General features: G+C 35.5%; 1 protein-coding gene across 3 annotated transcripts in view; it reads left to right on the plus strand.

The window, feature by feature from the left end:
* LOC106786271 overlaps nt 1–18247 on the plus strand; it is a 57212-nt gene extending 38965 nt beyond the window's left edge. For all 3 annotated transcript variants that reach the window (XM_014747468.1, XM_014747467.1, XM_014747469.1), the window contains exons 3-5: nt 5351–5469; nt 12624–12717; nt 16895–18247. In XM_014747468.1, the coding sequence (XP_014602954.1) occupies nt 5351–5469; nt 12624–12717; nt 16895–17062 (381 nt within the window). In that variant the 3' untranslated portion in view covers nt 17063–18247. The remainder of the gene's footprint in view (nt 1–5350; nt 5470–12623; nt 12718–16894) is intronic.
* The last annotated feature ends 6071 nt before the right edge of the window (nt 18248–24318 follow it).

Genomic DNA, 24318 nt, shown 5'->3' on the forward strand with positions numbered 1-24318 from the left:
TTAATCAAGGTAGCACGGGGGTTTAATTGCGACTCCAGTTGATTCGATAAAATTCTATCGAATGTTTTCCCTCAAATTGTTCTCATTTTTTTTTTTTTATTCTTTTCATTTTGTTTTATTATTTTTTTTTTTTCATTATTAAGCGAGGAAAAGTCGAGGAAAAAAATTGATCGAGTCTTCATCGTGTTCGGTGTTTTTTCACCCGGTTACATTATTTTATTAACGAAGAATATATATATATTCGCCGAAGCGCGTACTTTTTTTTCTTGTTTTTTTTTATTCGTCATCATAAATGAATGGCAACGAATTTGCATCGACGTCACACGGATTTCTGTGTTTTATTTGATTTTGTTTTGTCGAAGAACATGTCGCATAGGAGAAAGAATATTTCTAAATGTTCAAACACATTTCCTCCCCGTTCTTTTTGTTTGTTTATTAATTAAGAATATATAATCATTGATGTGTCAAAACGTAGCTTGCTTTTGTTTTTCCATCTTTTTCTTTTCTGTAGCTACACCACTCTACCTGTCTCGTTCTTTCAAAACCTACCCTCATAATTTTCGCTGTATAAAGATTCCTACGTATACGCAGACATGCGCATGCATATATATATATGGAAAAAACGGAAGGTAGAACGAAGGGAAAGAGCATTGCGATGCGCGTGAAAAGAGAAACGAAAATAGAAAGAAAAGGAGAAGGGGGAAACAAGTTTGCCAGGAGGCAACACGTTTGTATTCGCTTCTCGAATCGTATCCTACAATTTTTTGTTTTTTTACATCCTTTTGTTTTTATTTTTTGTTATTTTTGTTCGTTTATACTTATTCTTTTTATTCATTTTTTATTTCCTACGCGTATACTGCCAAAACTATGAGAATTACAAAAGAGAGCGAGAGAGAGAGAGAGAGAGAGAGGGAGAAGGAGATTCTCGTAGGTAGATGAGGGCAGGCAAGTTAACTATACCAAAATTCAAATGGCTTGAATTTTTGTACAAGCCCTCTTTTAAACGTTGAACTCTCTTTACTGCAGTATTTAATTCATTCTTTTAGCAGCCCTGATTTTGTTAAAAATACCTCCCATTTTATTTTATTTTTTTCCTTTCGTTTCGTATTCGTATTCGTATTCGCACACGGCGGCCAAGTGAATTTAATGAATTTTATATACGCATTTTTATTATTCTTCTTTCCATTTTTTATTTTTCTTTTTTTTTTTATTTCTATTCGATGAGAAAATGAAACGACTCGATAAGATTGAATTTCGTTGCTCTATCGACCTTTACTCTTTGTAAAGTTTCACCTATTTTATTCGAAAGTAATATAAAATATCCATTATGTGTGTGCGTGCGCAAATATAATTGTAAAGAAAAAACTGATAGAACTTTAATTCATAATGAAATTACATTCTTTTTAAGCGGAGTCATAATAAAACGCTTGTAATTACTTACAGAAGGAGTTCTTTGTGTCCAAAGAAGAAAAGAGTCGTAGAAATCTACGAAATTGAAAGTCGCGTTATTATTCAAAAAGTACACTTTTATATACATTTATTTTATTTCTTTTCTTTTAATTTTTTTCGCAATAAAGAAGAGTTAAAAAGTTGAGTTCTTTTTCATATTAAATTTGTTTACTAAAACCTCAAGCAGTTTTATATTGAATGTTGCAATAAGAAATGAGAAATGAGAAAAAGAAATAGGAAAAAAAAAAAAGAAAAAAGGAAAATAGATCTATTTGTTCTCGTTTCGAATTGGAGGCAGACGAGTTATGTCTGCTTTGATATATTTTTTTATTGAAACGAAGGGATAGTAGTAGAGTAGGTAAATGTTATGGGTATTCCAAGAGGGAAAAGGGGGAGAGAAAGGGGGAGGGTGAACAGAGGCAAGCCACGAATGTATTAGATGAAACGAAGCAAGGATGCTGTTGCTGTTGCTGCTCGGACTCGGTGTGGTATGGACCAAGCCAGCATCGGTTTACAAACCCAGCAATATTCGTAATTGCGCGGGCTCTTTCTCTTTCCCTTTGAGATATCCAAGCCAAGGGTAGTATTTTCGTAATTATTTTCAGTTAGCACGCAAACGCACATTTATATACCATCTAGACTACGTATACGAGTCTCGTTTTGAAAAGAGCTCAACAGGGAGGAGGTTACATGGATGTGTATAGTAGTAGACTTTGTTCAAACCACGAGGGTGCAAAACCTTCGGAGTCTTTTCTCAACTTTCTACGTTCGAGTCATTCAATGTATATGCACATGCGTGTATTGCGAATACATTGAAAGACACATGTGCGATCGCATTAACGAGGAGAGTTTAGACCTTCGCGTTTAAACGAATAAGAGAGTTCTTTTCTTGTCCTTTTTTCTTTCTTTTTTCTTTCTTTCTTTTCATAAATTCTACCAACAGATTTTTATAAGGCATTACGGTTTAACGAATATAGAGAAGGAAAGAATAAATTATTATTTAATTTAAAAAAAAAAAAAAGAGAATGCACGTAGTCTCTTTACGATATAAAATTCTACAACCGTTACGCGTGTTTATCAGAGAGGAGGAGCCTTTGCTCGAAGAAGATTTTAACTTCGGTTGAAATGTGTTGTACACGTGTGCAACCAACGAACGTAGTAGTCACGTTTAAGATGCAACTGAATATACGTTAGTCTCGTTAAGTGCAATTGCATTCCCAAGCGCAATCATACGCGCAAATTATTCCTTCGTATGCGATAACGCACTTAGCAATTAAGTATATATGTATCGGACTAGGGGATAAATGCGCTTGGAAGTAATGTTTTTTCAATGCGATTAAATCGTTCGATTGGTATTCGAAAGACTGTTTTTTTTTTACTTTTTACATTTTTACGCGAGCATTTACGTTCCTCTCCTAGGTGTAGGCTTGAAAAAATAAACGTTTCCGGGAAACTGGCTGGATAATCGACGCGTCCGCATCGGCGTCCGTGCGAAATCGAATCGATAGGTGATGGTGCTGTTGGTAATGGTGGTGGTGTGGTGGTGGTGGTGGTGGTGGTAGTGCTAATGGCGAATGGTGCCGGTGGATTGAAACGTACAAAATACAGTCGTAATCACGCGAATTTGGATGGTAGTTGGCGAGCAAATAATTGGCAGGTAGAGCAACGAGCTAGTTCATTGGGATTGTTTCCGGCTCTGTGAATACTTTAGTGACCGGGGGCCACACGCTGGATTTCTAACCGCGTCGGCTTTCACGTTTTCGAATTTGAATGGTCGAATACCGAGAAAAGCTGTCTGTCTCGTCGGGATCTGCCTGTAGGATGAAAAGAGGTTCGATAGTGTTCGTAATCCGTATTCGTTGACGTTGTTATTTTTCTTCTCCCTCGTCCTCTCTCTCTCTCTCTCTCTCTTTCATTTTAGAAACGTTGGCAGTGTCTCTCGTTGCGCGAGTTCGATCAAAAGTACAATTTCTATTCGTAATATTATTTCGAATATTTGAAGAAAAAAACAAGTGTCTCCCTAGATCTATTGATAATAATTTAAGATAAATTAACAAAAAGGACTCGCTAACGAGATCGAGTTTGATCGTTCGCAAAATGGGCTTGCAAATGAACTTGAAAACTGCACCCTAAAGAGAATTCCAACTTACTTGGTTCGGGGAAACAAACTCGTCGTCTTGCCCAATATCCCAAAGTCTCTTACGAATTTGTTAAATCTTGCAGAAGTTGGAAAACGGTATAGAGGATAAAGGTCTTGTGCCAGGATCTCGATATTTCTGTTTACGTGGGTCGAATGCAATTCCATGGGAGTCGATAAAATCGCGACGCGCATTGGTACGTGTTTCGAGCTCCTTCACCCAATCGTTCACCTACTGCAGAGAGTAAATCGTCTTCGAAGCCTTTTCGTTCGTTCCTTCCTTCGGTCGTTCCAAAACGACGAATTAAGAAGTTTTGGCAACGAGACATCCTGCGGTAATTCGGGATTCGATCAAGCAGCTGCCAACCCTCCCCCTCTTTTTCTATCCTTTCTCCTCTTTCTCAACTGAATCTTGCCTTGCTGATGAAAATTCTCGAGTTGGCATAACTTCGACCGGTATTCGCCCTAGTAGGCTCGAGATTACCGGAAAGTCGAAACGTTAAGAAACTCACTGACGCGAGAAAATATTCGATGCAGAACGCGAGTCTCCTTCCCCATTTTCCTTATTCCCTTTTCTATGAAAGCATAACCGAGCGAAACGACTTTCGCTATAAAGCTCAAAGCTTTTTCTCTACGAGTCCAACTAATTTATCTTACTTTATTTTCATTCATGGAATTCTATAGAAACGTCGTATCGTCGAGGAATATTGGAAAATCATTCAAATCTTCGATTCAATCTACGTACTATGTTATTATTCAAATATTAGTTATGACGATAATGTTATCGGACTTGGTGGTGGTGATCGTTGATCGTATAAAGCTTTTTCTTGGAACTAATATCGTATTGACGGAAATACGATTCGATTGTCTTAATAAATACTATGAAACGTGCTTAAACGTTCAATATCTACTTTTTACTGACAGATCGATATCGATTGAATTGAAAACCATCGCTGATGATATTCTTTATAGATTCAATCGATCTAAATATTATACAATTAACACAAGAAAAACTATTAATATATTATTATACCATATCCAAAAATAAACTTGACGTACTATTTTAAAACAATTCGATATAGTTGAATCAAGCGATTTTACTATTCGATGATAAAGTAGAGAGAAAGAAATTTATTTTCTTTTGGGTTTAGTACTATTGTTCGTTTGTTGAGTACGTGCAAAGATAACTTGATACCTTCATCGAAAGATCACACGAAAGTCAAAAGTCACGCGTCGGGGAAATTGAAAAGGCTTTCTTTTCGTTCGTCCTTGGCGGACGATGCAGTACAAAAGGCGAGCACCGTGCAAGCGAACATTGTGCAAGCAGATTCCATGAAGCACGATGCCTGGAACGTGCTGCTGTAACTCTCTGACAATCCGTATGCACCTACATAGTACATCTACTATCCTAGCTCGTTTACGTTTCTAGAGTAAAGAATGAGAGAGAGATAGAGAGAGAGAGAAAGCGACAGAAAGAGAGGCCCTAGGGTATTTCAATATTCCACTCGCATGTTATTCTCCCTCTTTCCATCCTCCTACTCTGTTTCTTTTGCACGTGATAGTAGAATTTTGAAAAAGAAGGACCAAGAGTACTCGTCGAGCCAAAAAAAAAATTAAAAAAAGTCAAGGAAAAAGAGGGCGAGAGAAATTTTTTGACGAAATATAAAGTGTTATATATGCCGGAATAAAAGAATATACCCCTAAAAGAGAGTCCTAAAAATCATTACAATTCCTACATAAGGTATATCGTAATTTTGGTTACAGGTCCTATTATTTCCAGAAGAAGGTTGGGCTAGGAGTGCGAGCAGTTCCTATTGGACATTGACACCGTTCTGGTGGAGTCGAAGTCGGTGCAAAGTCGTCGAAGTTGCTGGAACCAGAAGGTAAGTCATATATAGTTCAACATTTACGCGTAGTCTTAATGATTTTGGAACCATTATCATCCCTCACTTTTTGTGTAGTCCACTTTTCGATATAGCCCTTCTGTAATGTTCTGGATAGGAAGTGATGTAGGAAGGTTTATGGGCAGGATTTCGGATAAGGACTTGATTCCTCTCAATTTTTGGAGATAGGAGAGAATCGCGTGGGCAGGGTCGCGTCCCTGAAGTAGACCTTTCTTCGCAAAGAAAGAATCTACCCGCTACCCTATTATTTCGGAAACTATCCTAAAATCATTCGTGTTAGGAACCCTGAGTGCAAGGAGTTCAAAGTCGGAATAATCGAAGCGAATATTCGTGGATATAATGCCTTTGATCTCGGGCAATGTTCCATTCTCGATGCTTTTCGAAACGTACGTAATATCAATGCGACGATAATACGGACTACCAACGTTAATGGGGTCAGACGAGAAACAACGTGAGACAGAGAGAGAGATGAAACGAGATAGACAACACGTATGTATACCGTTATGATGTTTCGACGCTGATCGTATTCCTCTGGCAAGCGGAAATTCGAGCTTGTGCAGCTTACGTGGTTGGAATATCTATCAAGGCCGTTTCGTGCGTTAAGGTTAAACCGAAAATGACGAGAAAAAAACGATTCCGATGCCACTGGCCAGTAGTTCCCTTTTTCCTTCTTCTTCTTCTTCTTCTTCTTCTTCTTCTTCTTCTTCTTCTTCTTCTTCTTCTTCTTTATTCCCCGTTCTTTTCTTTTTTTATCTACCTTCCCGATCTTCTTCTTCTTCAACTAACGTACCTTCCTTACCGATCCCATTAACCCTTAGAGAACTCGAGAGAACGAGCTGAATTTTCGATGGCCTTCGACCTTTATCCGTTCATTCTATTCCTTTTATTCTTTCTTGACTCAGAATGAAGCCATTTTTCCCCTTTAACTACCATTGTCCTGAATATTTAAAGAATTCCAAAGTAGGTAGGTACTTTGAAGGAGATTCTTTCTCCAGACTATAAAAAACTTTTATATTACCCCCGGCATTAGTTATCGTGTATAACTATTGTTACATTAATCACTAAACGAGTCTCGGTATATCGTAACACGATTGGTCGAATAAAATGTTACACTCATTTTAATTCTTTGCACTCGTGATCTGTACTTTCGCATATTTATTAATAATTTCACGAATAACAGGTCATTCTATTCCAAATGTGTTCGATTCATTGGAAAAAATGAAATTTAATCAATCCCACCAAAATATTTACTGAATTTTTGTATTCACCATGAAGTGCAACTTAGTCGTTTATCAAACATCGGCAAGGTACACCGTAAAGACCATCCCTTCCTTACTTTCAGTCCTCTTCTTTGATCTTTTACGTTAATTTTTCGAACTAATTAGAACTTCATAAAAGATTCAGCAAGCTCATTTTCAAGTAAAGATGTATCGTTTTCATCTCATATAGACTTAAGTGAGATAATTAATTTGGTTATAATTATCGATATTTAAAATATACCTACGTTAAACGTTTGCAGTTGAAAAATTTACAGTAATTATAATGGGCTCTTTCTAAAAACTCGTCATAGGTAAAAAACCATAGGAAAAAGAATTATAAATTCAATTGCGCAGATGTTATATCTTTAAGATAATTAATTTATTCGATAATCCCCCCACGTCTCTCTTTTTCTCGTGTGAGATAACGTAGAAGGAAAAAAAATAGTTCAATAGGTTGAATAAGATTAGGTTCTAGGAGAAGGTGATTGGAGGGGGAAAACGTATAACCTTAGGAAAGTAGGACTCGCCTAAGTTTCCTCTACTACTCGCGTAGATTTCCAGAGCCGTTAAGAGCTCGGGTTGCCAGCCGAATTGATAAGGAGCTCGCGATTTATTGCGATCCATCCCTTCCTTCGATCCGAGCCGCAAAAGTAGTCGGGGCATTAGTTGCTCCTTTCCTTCGATTGCTTCTTTTCCGCCATCCTGGTGGTTGGTACTGGATAAGCTTTGAAGAAAATCGAACGAACAAAGGAGAAAGAAAATCTACTGTCTTCGAAACGGAACGTCTTTCGCGATGACCTACTTTTATATCTCATACCAGAAACGTCATTTCCTGATGGACATTTTTTTTCTTCGGACCAAGATGCTTCGACTAATTGAAAATTCTATTGGCAAAAGTTAACTTTTGTCGGAGATGAAAATTCTTTTCCTATTTATTTTTATTTAGAGATACTTTTTAAATTATATGTTGAAACGAATACGAATTTATTTTGTCTGGTATCCTATACGTTTCGAGTGTGCCTAAAAGAAAATGTTCTTTTTACTTTTCTCTTTTAAATATGTATATGCACGCATGAAAATATACGCTCGATCACGTACGGAATAGAAGAAAAATAGAAAGAGAAAGAGAGTACTTGCTTGGTGTTTAAAAAGGTTATCTATACTTCCTCGTAAGATCTCGTTCCGTGCATATTTTCTTAGAGTTTACTTAGCACTAGATGAAGTTTGCTCGAGAGTGTAGGAGTCTTCTCCTAACATTTCTAATATGTATCTCTATTCCTAAATGAAGTTCCGTGACTCACATCTCGAACGATGATTCAACGAGTGACCGACCTTAGCAAATAAACGTTCCTTGCTCTCTTGAAAATCAACTTATTACTCCTATATATATGTATGTGCATCTCTTTCTCTTTCTCTTTCTCCATCTCCTATCTCTCTCTTAAATTATATCTATATATTAACGTCATCTATCATAGCTAGTAAAACGCACGAAGAGTAATATACGAAGATGCTCTATGTGTATTTAGATTTGCTGTTTCAACTTAGATTTATTTGCAAAACGATGCACCATCAAAGGTATTGCTATCGGGTGATATCCTTCTACCATTGAAGACTCTATATATTTCTCTTTTTCTCTCTCTCTCCCTCTCTCCCTTTCTCTCTCTTTCTACGTTCGTTCATATCGGGTTAGGAAAATCCGCTTACATTGGGATTTCTCTAGCAGCGTATGTTACTCTACATAGAAATGCGTGATTAACGTGGGGTAAAGAAAATGTTTACTTCTACGAATGATATTTTCCAGAAAAACAGCATGAATCGGGAAAAAAATAGAGCATTCATTATAAAGAAATGCTGGATGTTTCGATGTTTATGGATCAAAAGAAAAAGATACGAAGAAATGGGAGGGCATTTGAAAACAAATCAATTCTCTATACAGTTATCCGATTTCTAGGCTATCACATAGAGATGACTTTTCCGACACCCTTGTTTATGCATCTACGTATTGCATATATATAATATTATACAGGAGAGTATCTCTCTGGGTATTCCAATGCAATGTATAGTAGATTCTCTTTAACAATACAACGGGAACTGGGAATGAGACAGAGCGAGTTCGATTATTATCACGTTCCCATTATTTCATTAATTAGAATCGTTCTTGTGCACATGGCATATAGGAGACTCGTTCACACAAAGAGACAAAGCATAGCACAAACGCGATTTCGAATAAAATTTTAATTAGCGTCGATGCGAACGAACGCGCTATTACTACCGTCACTATTCTTCCCTACCAACCACCACCACCCAACCCCGTTGTTATATTTATGATTTCTCTGATTAGAAGCGACGCCGGGATGTGAAAATAGGTGAAAAGGGGGGAAAGGGTGAATAGGGGAACTGATAAAATCGACGCTTATCGATAAATTGTTCACGGTAACGCGTCGTTGATTCAACGCAGGATTAAAATTGACCACCTCTCGCTTTGTTTTTTTTGTTTTTCGTGCAACCTTCGATATCGTCCCTCTCCTATTATCTTCTATCTAGCAGCAAAGTGTGTGAGAGAGAGAGAGAGAAAAAAAAAAGATAGAAGCGCATTGATCCATCAAGAGGCTTCGATCTGTCGCGTTGCAAACCGTTATCGATGCCCAACATTAATTCTGACACATAGCTTGGCTTTAGATCCCATTCCTGACACACTAAATTAGGTTATTTTAAATAACGCCGCATCGATGCTTCCAATCAACGGTTACGGGATACAACAAACCCACGCGTGTATCCCCGTATTCCATTAGTTTTGTCCCGTTATTTGAATTACCAATACTCATCTTTCTCTATTCGATTATTATTATTCATACTTTGATAGATTTTTATTTCCCAGAGAGTGTTTGCTTTATCATATTCCAATGATTAAAAGGAAATTCGAACTGCAAACAAAGCGACAAGCCGAGTATTGAAAATATTCTTTGGTCAATATTGAAATAATTATTCGCAAACTTTGTATTCGTACATAATTGAAATATCATCAAATCCAGATGGAAGAAAAGAGAGAAAAATAATCTATGATTTAAAGAAAACTATCAAAGGGGTGAAAGAAGTCACGCGATTTGACAAATAACAAGTTGAGTATTGAAAATATTCTATGGATAATGTTGAAATAATTATTTGGAAACTTTGTACTCGTATATAATTGATATATCATCAAATCCAGATGGAAGACAAGAAAAAGAGATGTATGATTTGAAAAGAAAACTGTGAAAAAGGGGGTGTCTGGTTGAAAGAAGTCACGTGATTTTTGGGTCAACGACTCGTATCGACATTTGTCTCGTTCTTTGCCGAACACGTGTAGTACGTGGGTAGTAGTCTTGTTACATCGAACTTGGGTAACATGGAAAAGAAGGAAAAGGGAAAAGGGAAAAGGGAGAAACGAAGGAAGGTCGTTGAAGCGATTCTAAGAGGACGCGCCGAAACCAACCGAGGGTGCTTTTCTACAACTCGAAGAACGGCGGAGGTGGTGGTGGTGGTGGCGGTGGCGATAAAGGTAGGGGGTTGACGGGGGGTTGACGGGGTGCTTGATACGCCCCTGGAAAGGGTGACTCGAGGGGCTTATTCCGGCGGCCGCTTGAACCGGCGACGATCATTAAAAGTTTAAACGCTCTCCATTGAAGTGCGCCGGATCCGACACTCGCTTTAAAATCCACTATGGCGGCGGCTGCTTTGACTTCTCTATTTTTCTTTCCTTTTTCTATTTCTGTCTGTATGATCGTGTTCCCACAAAGGAAAATCCTAGAGGTCTTTTTTTAGTTGTGTCTCTTTATTTTTTCAAACCCTTAAATTCACAACCACGTGTTGGTCGAATTTCTTTTAAATTCTTTTGCAAATCGTCACACAGTTTTCTTCGAATTTTCGTATTCGTGGATCGAGAAATATTCAACCTATATTCCGAAATTGTAAAATACAATTGCATGCAATTTGACGTATAACGATGAAGATGCGATTATGTGTGAAACAAATGAAAAGAGTCGTATACGTAAAAGATTTGATTAACATCGAGATAGTATCATTAAATAAAATGTTCTTTGTAGAGTGTAAGAGATAGAGGCTTATGTTTTAGAGTGTTTCACACGTAATTCGCGTACGGTCACGGGAGGACACCGGCCGTTTATTCGCTTTTCTTTTCTCTCTCTTTCTATCTCCCCCTGCCCCTGCCCCTGCCCCTGCCCCTGCCCCTGCCCCCCTTTTCTCTCTTTTTTCATTTCTTCCTTGGCACTTAATTTTATGCGAGCTAAAGTGGCGCTCCGGAGCACGGAATGGTTAGAGTAATGGGATTATCTTGCATACGCTTTTGCGAGAGTTCCTTTCATTAAAATTTCAAAACGAATTGCCCGCTCTACGTTACGCCTTGTAAAATTAATACTTGCGTCAACGTGTGGGAAGAAGAAGAGGAAAAAGAACAAGAGGAGGAGGAGGAAGAAGAGTCTTCTTCTTCTCCAAGAAGATTTCTTCTAACTCTTCATTTTATAACGATGAACTTACGGTTTGTTCCGTTTAACGAGTACCTCTAATATTTTATCCAACTGTAAGAATTATATAATAATACGTATTTTTGTATTTTTTGCGAAGAAAAATATAATCTCTCTCTCTCTCTCCCTTTGTAAATGATTAATATTGTAATTCACACGTGTCGCCAAAAACGCACGTATATTCGTTAGTAGACAACATTCGAAATGACGGTAGCTACATGTATGTGTATATATATATATATATATATATATATATATTTAGTAGGTTGGGAGGAAAAGTCCGTAGAGAATCTAGCTAGACTCGTAATAAAATATTGTAACAAGAGAACCAAGCGGCAAGCTAGCTAGCTAGCTAGCTAGCTAGGTCCGGTGAATTACGGAAATGAATGTAGTGCCAGCTGGAAAGGAGAGAGAAAGCGTCGTTTATGAAACAAATCTCAATTAGCCGACCGCACACGTGGCACGAGCTAATCGTACGGCCGATTTACGCTGCGGTAAAACTCTTTGTGGAAAATGTCGAAGTACTATTACCAACTATCCTCATCCCGCCCCCGTATTTTCATCCCTCTCTAAACGTGAAAAGCTTTAGCGTCGTCTGTCGTCGACAGCTGGAAAATTTTACTCAACGAAAACGTGCTGTTGCTGCTGCGTATTGTATGCTTATATCTTTCTCTCTCTCTCTCTCTCTCTCTCTCTCTCTCTTTCGCATCTTTTTATATTTTCCCTACTCTTTCTACGTAGACTATAAATCTCACGCTTTTGTACATATATTCTGGCAAGAGGAACGTTCGCGAACAAATCCCTCGAAGTTTTGTCCTCGCGTATCCATGCTTTTTCTCAATCGAATATAAATTTCATACGCACGGCTTTTTTTTTACAAATTATTATCACATTAAATATACATTTATTATTTTGATACACGTAAGAGGAGAGAAGTTTACAGAAACGCGTTACAAATGTTACAAAAATATTTGATAACAGTTTTTGGACTCTTTATAAATCTTTTCCTTTACGAGACGTGAATGCTACTGTTGTCAACTAGGATAAAAACTCCCGGCAAAAAGAGAAAAGAAATTGAAATTGAAATAAAAAAAAAAAAAAAAAGAATTCGGCACTCGTTGCTGCTCCGTTACGAGGACACTTTTTTTCTCGCTATCGAAAAGCGACCACTCGAATTTTCAATCACGAGTACGATATAAATCGAATGGAACGATGCCGATCGAAAAACAGTTTTTGGTTAACGTTAACGCTCTATTCTTCTTTTCTATTTGTGTGTATGTGTGTGTGTGTGTCTCTCTCTCTTTCTCTTTTTCTCTCTTTCTATAACTATCTCTTTCTCTCTCTCTTGTTTTAGGTATAGTACTCAGGCAAAAATGGTGGATACGGGAACGGGGACCCTTTATATCATCGGCTCGTTCAAAAGAATGACGACGGATCCCGATTTTAAGGTAAATCAATTGAAATGCAAACTAATGATTTTATAATTAACTTGAAATTTGAATGACCATACGATAAGCTTTATAATAATAGTCCAAATACGAGGGACAGAATCTGTTATTACGATGAATGTTTCATTGAATTCGTAAGCGAGAATGCCCTGAAAATTTGTCGGATTCGTTTTCTAACTTTTTCTTCTTTTTTTTTCAACAAAAAAAAAGAAAAGAAAAAGAAGAAAAAACTAGATGGCTTAAAAAAGTTGGTAGAAAGGAAAAAGATTTTGAGAACATTATCGGGACGTTACAGACTCGTTGGATTATCTCCAGATTTGTCGAGTGACCTTTGTCCTCTCGTAATTTCTTTGTCGAGCCCATAACTCATTCAACGTTCCATGAATTATTTTTTCGCGAGAGCTACCCCGAACGTAACAAAAGGAGATGGTTCGTGAAAATTTCAATGTTAGCCAAGTACCCTCCCTCCCTCATTCCTTTTTCTCTCATTCATTATCCCTCTCTCTTTCTCTCTCTCTTTCTCTCTCTCTTTTCCTATCTAGGTCCTTAGTCTTTTACTCTATTCAATTTTCCCGAGTTGCCATGAACTTTCCAATACGTTGAAATTTGTTTCTCTCGAGCAACTGGTTCTAAAGAATCAACAATTAATCTATTTTCCCCAATGAGAGGAAGAAAGAGAGAAAGAGAGGAAATCGATTAACCGAGTTTCATGAATAATGACGACCAATGAAATTATAATTTCGCGAAACGATAATTGTGTTGTTAACGGAAATGAAAGTACTCAACGAGCAAATGGAACAGCTTTGTTTTATAAGAGTCATCGAACGAAGAAAGGTGGTGTTACGTGGTAATACGGTTTACGGTTTTATCAATTGGAAATTTCCTTTCCTTCGTATAATACATATATTATCGTAAAAATAAAAAGGAAGGAAAGCAAGAGTACATTAGACTGGAGAGTAAGAAAGTCTCGTTTAGTTGGTCGTTAATATAACACCACGGCGGCACATCAAAAGAAATGTTTCAAATAGTACGAGAAATGTTTTACTCGGTGCAAACGAAAAATGTGAAATATCGCGTGAAAAAGCTTCCCGAAGGATCCTTTGTAGCTCGTTCGAAAGCAGAGAGAGAGAGAGAGAGAGAGAGAAAGAGAGATGGAATGCATAAACGTTTCGATAAAATCTCCGATGAGAAATATTTTCACGTGAATTATTCTTACACTATTCCTTCCCTTGACAAAGAATGACAATCGTTGAAAAATATCTGACCTCGTATATTTTATCTTTATTTTATATATTCATCTCGTTTCTTCTTTATATTATTATTTAATAAAAATTAATTTCTAAACATTCGCGATTTTTCAGACGAACGTTTGATGAATAAAATTGCACGACATTTATACGATAGGAAATTAAAGTGCAAATCAACATAGCAAATCAAATTTGCAATTAAAATATCAACGCTCGAAAGATGGTCCGTGTCATTCAAAAAGGAGTTTCTTTTTAGTACTTAAAGGAATTTCATTGGAGGGAAATTAGAAACTTCGGATTTGCCTCTATTTATCCCTGTTACTCTCTCTCTCTCTCTGTATATATATATTGCAACATTCACTTTGAATATCACGCTACGGTTATTTCGTAAAATTGCACGAATTCTAATACTTCGTGTAATCAAAGCCACGTTCGCGCTTGTAGAAGCAACGTTGAAAACGTTTCTAACGCTTCCTGCAAAAGCAGCTGCGTTAAATCGAGGATTTCCTGGTTAAAGTATCCTCTCCTACACGTAATAAAAAGGAAATACATAGAGTTTGCACATAGTAGTATGGAGGAGTACTTCTCTTTTGTGTTCTCCAACAAAATCCTCTTTTATCGCTATCTCTCTCTCTCTCTCCCTCACTCTTTCATTTTGTTGCCACCCATAAAGGTGTGAATTTCTACGAGATATTCTTTGAGATTTTTCTTTTTTTTCTCCAAGAAAGAAAGGAAACAAAATCGATAGACGAGGAAGTCATGGTTATTTGAAAAATATATGTAGATATACACACACACACACACATATATTGAAAAGTCTCGTCTCGAGGAATCCTCAACGGAAGCCCTAGTCATTCCTAGGACGTACATGCATTCGTCCTGAAATAGTTCTTATACAGCTATAGCATTTGGATACATATTTGAAGATCTCACGCGTACCTGTTCCTACAGAAACCTTTGCATCTTAGAAAAGACGAGTTTTGTGGTATCGTCAAATTTTCTCCCGTTTATCTATCCATCCTTTCTAACGATAGAATGCAGTTCTTCTTATACATTCGTTATTATGCCTTCACTGAATTTTTCCTTCTTATATCGTCTATTACCGTGTTTTTCGCGTCAAGTTTCTAAAGTAAAAGTAAAAGAGATAGATAGTTCGAAAAAGTTTCATTGGAAAATGAATGATAGTAGAATCGATCATTTGAAATATTAATATTTTCATAAAGCTTGCTTTTTAGTCGAAGAATATTCTATGTTTCCATGAATTGTTATATTTCTCAATTACTCAATCAATTAAAACAAAAAGAAAGAGAGACAAATTGCTTTAATTTAATATTAATATTACATTTACGTGTGTACTTTCGATCAATTAGATAGATTTTCTACTGAAAACTTTTAGATTGATATGCCAAACTATTCACGCACGCGCTAGACACAATAATAGAAACGTCTAATTCTATTTTATCATCTAATATCTTCGCAAACGTGCAAAGTGTGATCTCGTGGGAAGGTCTACAGAGAGAGAGAGAGAGAGAGTAAGAGAATAATTCTAAGTGTTTCTCAGGTTCGTTGTCGTCATCCTAGTCGTAGTAAGTAATAATAGTGGTGGTAGTTTCACGAACAAATAGTAATAGTAGTAGTAGAAGGTACTATGTTACGCATACGCGTTTCTTCTCGTTAGTAGTCTAGTTTGAAAACGAAGTTCGCGCCTCTCTAATGGCTCGCAAGAGAGCAAGTCGATTATACGAGCTGACAATTTTCACGGCACTTTCATCTTGTTAAGGTTGTGTTGTATCGTTCCTACGAGCGATAATGTTTAATAAATTGCTTTGTCCGGAATTCGATTCAAATATAATTAAGTTTCAAAAGGAGGAAAACTGATCGAGAAATAAAATAAATGATTTTAATCAATTTTTAATCAACAATCACATTTTCTTTATTGAATTAATGAGAAATTAAGTGTTTGTTTCCTGAAAGTTTATCGTTGTTCATCGAGGATCCGAATTTTTGGATTATGTTTGAACTCGACAGAAGAGGAAAGGTAAAACAAAAAATAGGAAGGAAAAGGGAAGGAAAAAAACTAGAAATAAAGTACGTGAGAAAGAGAAAACGCGTACACAGTGGTTCTAGCTTGTCAGTTATGCATTGTTCGGAGTTTTCGGCCGAAAGAGGTCGGCCCGAGGCCAAAGTAGCACGATTATACCAAAGTGCTATGTTATATAGAAATTTATATATATATGCATATACACGTATATACAAAGGTACTTTGAAGGCACGTTATTAAAAGCTTTCTTCCGTATGCTACGTAACACGCGTCCTTTCGCGTTGATGCGATTGTTTAAAAAAAAAAAAAAAAACAGGAAAAGGAAAAAGCAGAAAAAGTTATATAACAAAGTAGGTCAAATTTCGTGAAAACCACAAAGAGAGAAAGAGAGAGAGAGAGAGAGAAAACACGGGGCAAGTCCATCCCAGTGTCGGTCATTAAATATTTCCGCGCCGTGTTTAACCCAGTTTTTCGAATTCGAGGTCAACGCGAGAACACGGGTGAAAGATTTAACGAACATAATTATAAAGATGGATCGCCCGCGACGTTGTCCTTCTTCAATATTTTTTTCCTATCCTTTCCTTTTTCTTTTTATTCCATGCTTGTTATATTTCCAACGACTCGAAACGTAACGTGGAACGTTAACACGATCAACATTTTAATCGAACTAATAAATTCCGAAAGAAAAATCTTTAAAGAACGATAATTGTTTTTGATTTTTATACTCCGATTATTTTCCAAGATCCATGATCTTCGTATGATCGAGAGTAACACACCCTTAGGTTATAAATCTAGCGGAGAATCGTTCAAAGGTGACAGAACTATCTTTCTCAGCTTGTCCCGTGGAAGGTTACAATCTGACATCAGCACGATTTATCTCTGTTCGCAGTTGTACCTGACGTCGAACGTGTCATCGAGCGACTTTAACATGGGGTACAGCATGACGGGTACGTTGGAACGGGGCTGCAAGAAGACCAACTCCTTCCAGATGACCCATTTTGCAGTGATCCGTCGGCGGGACTACGAAAAGGCCTACGAGGATCCAAATCCCACCTAGTGTCCGTCCACTCCCACACTATCGGAGTGTGGGGATTGCGAACACTACACGTAGGAGTTGCTAATCAACCATCATTAATGCTTACAGAATGAACCCTATAACGTTTAACATAATAATATTCCAACGAACGAGCTTTTCAATTCAATGCAATTATAAATGATCATTTAATTATTATAAAAATGAGTTTCAATCAAAACTCCATTACTACATCAACGGTATTTAATTATTCAAACGGAATTCATTTTTCGAACGTTATATGGTTCAGCTTGCATAATTATTATATGTAAGTGTGTATAGATATACATATATATATATATATGTATCGGGTGTCCTTGGGAGACAAGAGTCCAGGAAGCGACGAATACTCGAAATTTCATCGAAAAGGTTTCCCAAAGATTTTAGACTTCTCCTTCTCGGACTCGAATTATTTCTCTTCTTTAGTAATCTTTTCAAAGTACGAATTGACTACAATCTCTAAGATATTCATCTTTAAAGAAAACAGAAAAAGATTACAAAGCCAATGACACCCTAGGAGCAAGAGAGAGCCAAACGTCCAACCGGTAGTCTTTAATTTTTAGTAAATTAAATGAATTAGCTTCTAACGGCGACTAACGATACCTAAGCGAAGTATACAAAGCGACAGTGATCGAGCAAACTTATACCAAAGTATTAGCAAGTAAGAATTGTAATCTTGCGAGCCGATAATCGCATCTAAGGTTACCTAAAAAAAATAAAAAATTCTCATTTTTAAATTCGGGATACATTGCTAGTCGTTCCGAGTCACAAGCTCGATAAAAAAGAAAAATCGTTTCTTGCGATCGATCGATGATCCAACAACGAATAATACGAAATATTGCTACGATTGGAAATAAGTGATATATACGAATAACAAATTGCAATATATAAATATATATAGTATATATAATAAAATAGGCTTCTATGCCAAAAATTTGTGCCAATGAATCGAGCTACTACTACTACTACTATTACTAACAAGACCGGCCGGCACTGTATCCCCCATTGATATCATCGTCACGATGCAAACGAGCCAAAAAGATTCAAAAAATATAATACGAAATAACAAATAAAGCTTACGACGATATTATGATTAAAGCTTTCCGAGCTTGGGTGGAAAAAAAGTAACGTTGATTAAAAGAAAAAAATGGTAGCAAGAGCTATAGGAGGTATATATAGATATATATCAATAAAAGAATAAAAAAAAAAAAGATGAAAAAAAGGAAAAAATAAAGCATGCTTCGCGTAGTAAAATGAACGAGACGAACACAAAGCAGATGCCGCAATCGCTCATTATTATGGGGTGGCGGGGGAGGATGCTTCGTTTCGGGGTCGTGGGTGAATCTGCGCAACGTTTTTACACAACCAATTATTTTTGCTAAGGACTAGGAAAAAAGTTGCGTTGCGTTACTTGTTCGTGCATAAAAATCGATCGGCAAAGATAATATACCTAATCGTTATACGAGAAGAAATAATTTCTAATCCGAACAGAACGCGGCATCGAGAAATCCTATTACTCTAATAAGCAGTTACAGAACGAACCCGTTCGAATCGATTTAACTCGCCTTCGACAGTCGTTCTCGATCCAAACAAAAAAATGTCTGCTTCGATCGAGAAACTAAACGCACGCGCGTATACAACGTAACATATATATGCCGATTAGAGAAAAAAGATATAGGAAGACGCGAAATTAGGTGCATTTTATTTTAGGATGAATCAAAAATTCGTACGTTTTATTTTTAATTGATATATCCAAAGTAAATTTTACAGAAAAAATAATCCATTATGCAGTTTATAATAAAATAAACTTACGAACTCTTTTGATTCACCCTAATATCATTTCGAATCCTTACGGACGGATATCATCATGCGTTGGTAAAAGGAATCAGCTGATCTCGTTTTGAGTATTATTAATCACGTAATATGTGCTATATTGGTTCATTTGATTCGATTTTTGGATCGGTCATTGTTATTCAAATTTACGTGCAATATATTCAATATTCTTAATGTTATTTAGTTTTCTCTCGAAATAATTTGAATTTTTGTTAAGATGCGTTGTACCCATTTGGTGGTACGGTAAATTAAACGAAATTAATATATACACACACAATGTACAGTATTTTAATATTGTAAAATTAATCGAATGAACGAGGACAAGAGTGTATAACACACGATATACGTCGTCTCTTTGGAAAATTTTCCTTCGTCCGGGCGCGTCTTCTAATCTTCTAGCAACGTAGACGGTCACGTTCCTGAAGTTGTTCCGGAACGAGTAAACGCAAAAGAGTACCTAATTAAACAGAGTAGATTTTTGCGAATCTCTCTGCCATTGCTTATATATATATATACATATATATATATATACATACGTACACACATGCACCAATACATACGTGTATATATATATTTCTCTTCTCTCATTTCGGTTTATTCGGCCGCAATCTTTTTAGATTTTTTTTTGTATTTAGCATTAGAAAAAAAAGAGAGAAAAGAAGAAATGAAGAAAGAAAAAGAAAGGAAGGAAGAAAGGAAGATAGATAGAAAAGAAATGAGAGTTCGATTCTGTTCTCCTCTGGTTGGATTAACAAGGAAGGAGATAGAAGAAGGGTCGGTAGAGAATAGTGGGTGGATAGGATGTAGATAAGGGGGCTCGAGGGGAGACAAGGTAATCGAATCCAATCGGATTCGGTGTGGCCATTTAGTCGAGTGGAGTTACGTGTTACAGGGTTTAACGGATTTTTTGTAACTCGAGAACGGCCAGAAAGATTCCTCTCGCGAGTACGTTAAAATCAACAATATAGCTAATCTCACGATTCTCTTTTAAACCACGAAACTCTTTCAACGCAACACACACATACATAGATGTATAAAAAAGAAAAGAAACGAGAGAGAAAGAGAGAGAAATATAGTGTCCGTCTCGTGTTTTACAGAAAAATCGGGTACATGTATATTTATACAGGGTGTATCAACAATTCTTAGAAATTCAATTGACTTGAAAAATCATCTAAGAAATTTTGATTCACCCTGTGTGTATAAATATATATATCTATATATATATATATACTTTTACTAAGAAACCTCATCGATGTCTGTATAAATTAATTTAGAAATAGGTAGGTATTTAGAGGTACGTAATTGAAGTTTGATGCTTTCTCTAGCCGATTCTAGTCCTTAGTAGATTTAGCGTAAAGTTCGCTTAGTTAGACGCGAACTTCTCTATTCCTTTTGTTATTTTATAGCATTTGCCGTCCGACTCGCGTAGATTCGACAATTTTCGTGGATTTCGTTCGAATGAAAATATCTTTGATCGATACGATTGGAACTTGAAAAAAAAAAATGATCGAGGATGCGATATAAAATAGCGATCTTACAAACAACAAACGAAAAAGATAAAAACCTATAGGTAATAGATTTCGTCGAGAATTTTCAGCGTATTTGTTTTTCTTCAAAGTATTCAATCACGCGCCGAAAAAAAGTTTCACAAATTTATGTACCACGGTCGGGCATCTTTAAAGATTTCTACGAAAGAACGATTTCTTCCAAAGTAATATATCTCATCGCGAAGTTTTCTTCTTCTTCTTCTTCTTTCAATCGTTTAGTCTTCGTCGAAATCTAACGAAAAATAATCGTTCTTCTTATATTAGTTAGAAATAGTCGGACGCGTAATAAAAGTAGTAAGAAAAGCAACGTTTATATTCTCAATTGTCTATTTCGAATGGATAGAAAAATCTTGTTCTCACTTTTCTCGAGTAAAGAAAAAAAAAAACGTAATTAGCCTCCTAGGGTGGTTTATAAGTGAACGTACGTCCGATATCACGGTCCCTCCTGACTACTTAGCCGTAGTTTAGACCCACCGATGCACGCTTTCCTAAGTGAACAAAAAGATAAAGAAAGTCACCTTATCTTCGTCGGCTGCACAAACGGGTCTCTAGTCTGTTTTTTCGTAGACCCGCTTCTTCTAAATTGTCTCTCGGAATTCTATTCAAATAAAATAAAGAAGAAAAAATATATTTGACGAATATATGATCAATCAAATTATTACATAGATCCGTCCATGGTGTCAGAGATGTAAACAAAAATCAAAAAAGAAATATAATAGACACAAAAAAATAAAATAAAAGAAAAGCAAAAGTTAAAAGAAACAACTATTCCTATCGTACTATTATATTATACCACACACACCATATATATAAATCATAATTATATGTATATGAAAGTAATATTTCGATATAATCATAAGCGTTCGATCGTTAATCGAGAAACGAAACGGACGCCTTCGACGGCGTACACTGTAATCACGGGAATTAATTTGGAATCGACGCTTGAATCAGGTTAAGAGGATCAAAATTCAATTCTACGATTTCCGAGGGAAAAGAGGAAGCGGGACGAGTTCTATCCTCGAACGTGTAGAGAGAGATTATATATTATATAGTTATATACATGAATATACTATATACATATACACAAGTATATATATATACATATTATATATACTCTCATATATACACATGCACACATGCGCATGCACAACAAACATAGAAAGAGTTACATACACATACACGATATACGTAGACGTGTGCGTAGTGGACGTAGTGAAATTCGATGTCGTCGTCTCGTCGAACCAAAGGTAAAAAGAAAAGAGATAGAAAGAAAGAGAAAGAGAGAGAGAGAGAGATAAAAGACAAATTCGTCGACGAGTTCGTCGAAACGAACGTCAATTTAAAAAAATAAAAGGAAAAAGGAAAAAAGAATAAAACAAAAAAAAGGAAATAGGAATTTTTTGTCCTCGTCCTGATGATCGTCGATCGAGTGTTTGCTCCTGCCAACATCGTCGTTCGTCAAATTTTTATTTTTTCTAGGCAGCAAGGATCCTCGATCTTCAATCTCGTGGCTTAACCTATCATCTCGTTCTCTCTCTCTCTCTATTTTTTCTTTTTAAATTTGACGTCAATCGAGACACGACGAGTTGACGTTTGTTAGATCATTAGGATACGATAGTCGAGTTTAATCGAAAATTTTTTATATATAATATATATATATTTCTGTTACACGTTTTATATTTATTATATACATGTATATATGATTTGTGTAGATTATTCGTGAGTTAAAATCTTTTAGATTTTGTTCGTTCTTTTTACACATTTGATATTAAAATGAATTGTTAATTAAATGATTTGACGTAAACGATATATAAAAAGAATTTCTAGTCGTTCGTTTTCTCTCGTTTAGATAGTAATTTTATAGCTCGACTATCTTCTCATCTAAGTTTCTCTATGTAATCGATGTTTAGTTTTTAGTATCTAGCGTTTTAGGTAATAGCAAAGAACTGGAGAAACTTATTCTTATGATTGCCGCTATCGAATTATAATTATACTGGTCTTAAAAAATACGAAGCTAAATACATTCGTATTCAAAGCTATGGCTGTGATCCTTATTAATTGTAAAACGGTTCATATTATATTCGATATTATATAAATCTATATTATACGTATAAAAATATTATGGCGACATAAAATGATAATATTTAGTGACAAATTACGAGGAGAGAAAAAAGAGAAAGGAAAGAAAAAGAAACCAAAAAAAAAAAAAAATAACAAAAAAAGAAACAAAAAAGAAAAAAATTACGAGTAAAACGATATTTTGCCAAGAATCTCACATTATGTTTTGCATAACAACAATTTTTCGTTTGTTCGTCGTAGTTCGAAAAAGAAAGTCAACGTAATAAAGCCAAAAATTAAACCGAAAACCAAAAAAAAATATAATTATTATATATTACATATACCGTCTCGTTTCGCTCTCATAAAAATAATATTGAATTCTCGTATTGTGAACGTCAAGATAGAAAGAGAGAAAGAGAGAGAAAGAGCCGGGATAGATCGTGCAATTTTTGTTAATTATTTATCGTCTCTTTGAAAGATTTCTGAAAGTTTTTTTTTTTGTCGTTGTATAAGCTCATTAGAAATAGAATTGATCCGCGTTGACGGAGTGATCGCTCGCTGTTTTCGTATTTGTCGTAAGAAATCAAAAAAGAGATAATAGAACAAATTTAAAAATAAAAATGACAAAGAAGACAAAAATCAAAGCCGTAAAAAGTAGACTTTTATTACGCAATTTTTTATTTTCCCTATTTTCCCCTTCAATTCTTCTAATCCAATTGTAAGACTGTGTGTGTGTATTCCGAAATGATCGCATATATAAATATATTTGCGTGTATATCGATTATAATATTACTTATCGATTTTTTGCAATATTTGTACAATCATTTTTATTCTATTTTTTAATCCGACTGAAAAATCCAATCGCATGAATAAGAATTTTTACATATACATATATATACGTTCTTCTTCTTCTTTGTGCGATTCGAACATGAGAGAAGAAGCGAGAAAAGAGAAAAGTAATCTTGTATATATAAAATATTAATAATAATAATAAAATAATAATAATAATAATAATAATAATAATATAAAATATTAGAAAGGAAATGAATTGAAAAAGAAATCTCTCGTGGCTGCAGGGTCGTAGATCGATCGATGATCGTATATACATATATACATATAAAATAAATACTATACATATTTACGTAAGTGTACAGAAAACGAATAATAATAATAATAATAATAATAATAATATTAATAATAATAGTTATAATATTAATATTAATTATAATAATAATAATTATAAAAATAATTAAGGTATATAAGGGGAAAGAAAATATGAATAAAAAATAAAACAATTGTCACGACCCTGCAAGCCGCACGAGTATTTCAAAAAAAAAATAAAATATCAAAGCGTGAAGAGAAGACTTTACTGAGGAATACGAAACAGCGCGTTGAATACTCAAACCGAGGAAGCATCGATGTATTTTCACTACAGTCCTGTCTACAGTCAATTCATTTTGTATCTATAACTTAATCTATATGTATCTAATGTCATAATTTATGCCGAATAAATGTTACATTTACGCACACCGTCGATTAATCCACCATTAATACGCACATCGACTTTAAATATTTCATTTATTTTCCGTAGCTAGTTTAATTATCGAGATTCGAGGATTCTACAAATCGGTAAGCACGAACAATTGATTTATATAATTAAATGAATAATTGATCGATAATAATTTGTGGTTTTTGTATCTTCGAAAAAAGAAACAAGCTTCAAGATATTGTTAGACATATTAGATTGAAAATAAGGTCGGTTAATATAATAATTAATCACGAGTAGAGACACGGGAGAATTAA

This window comes from Polistes canadensis, unplaced genomic scaffold (genome assembly GCF_001313835.1).
Source record: "Polistes canadensis isolate GaletaPanama2010 unplaced genomic scaffold, ASM131383v1 scaffold_70, whole genome shotgun sequence".
In the NCBI taxonomy this organism is placed as follows: Eukaryota; Metazoa; Arthropoda; class Insecta; order Hymenoptera; family Vespidae; genus Polistes; species Polistes canadensis.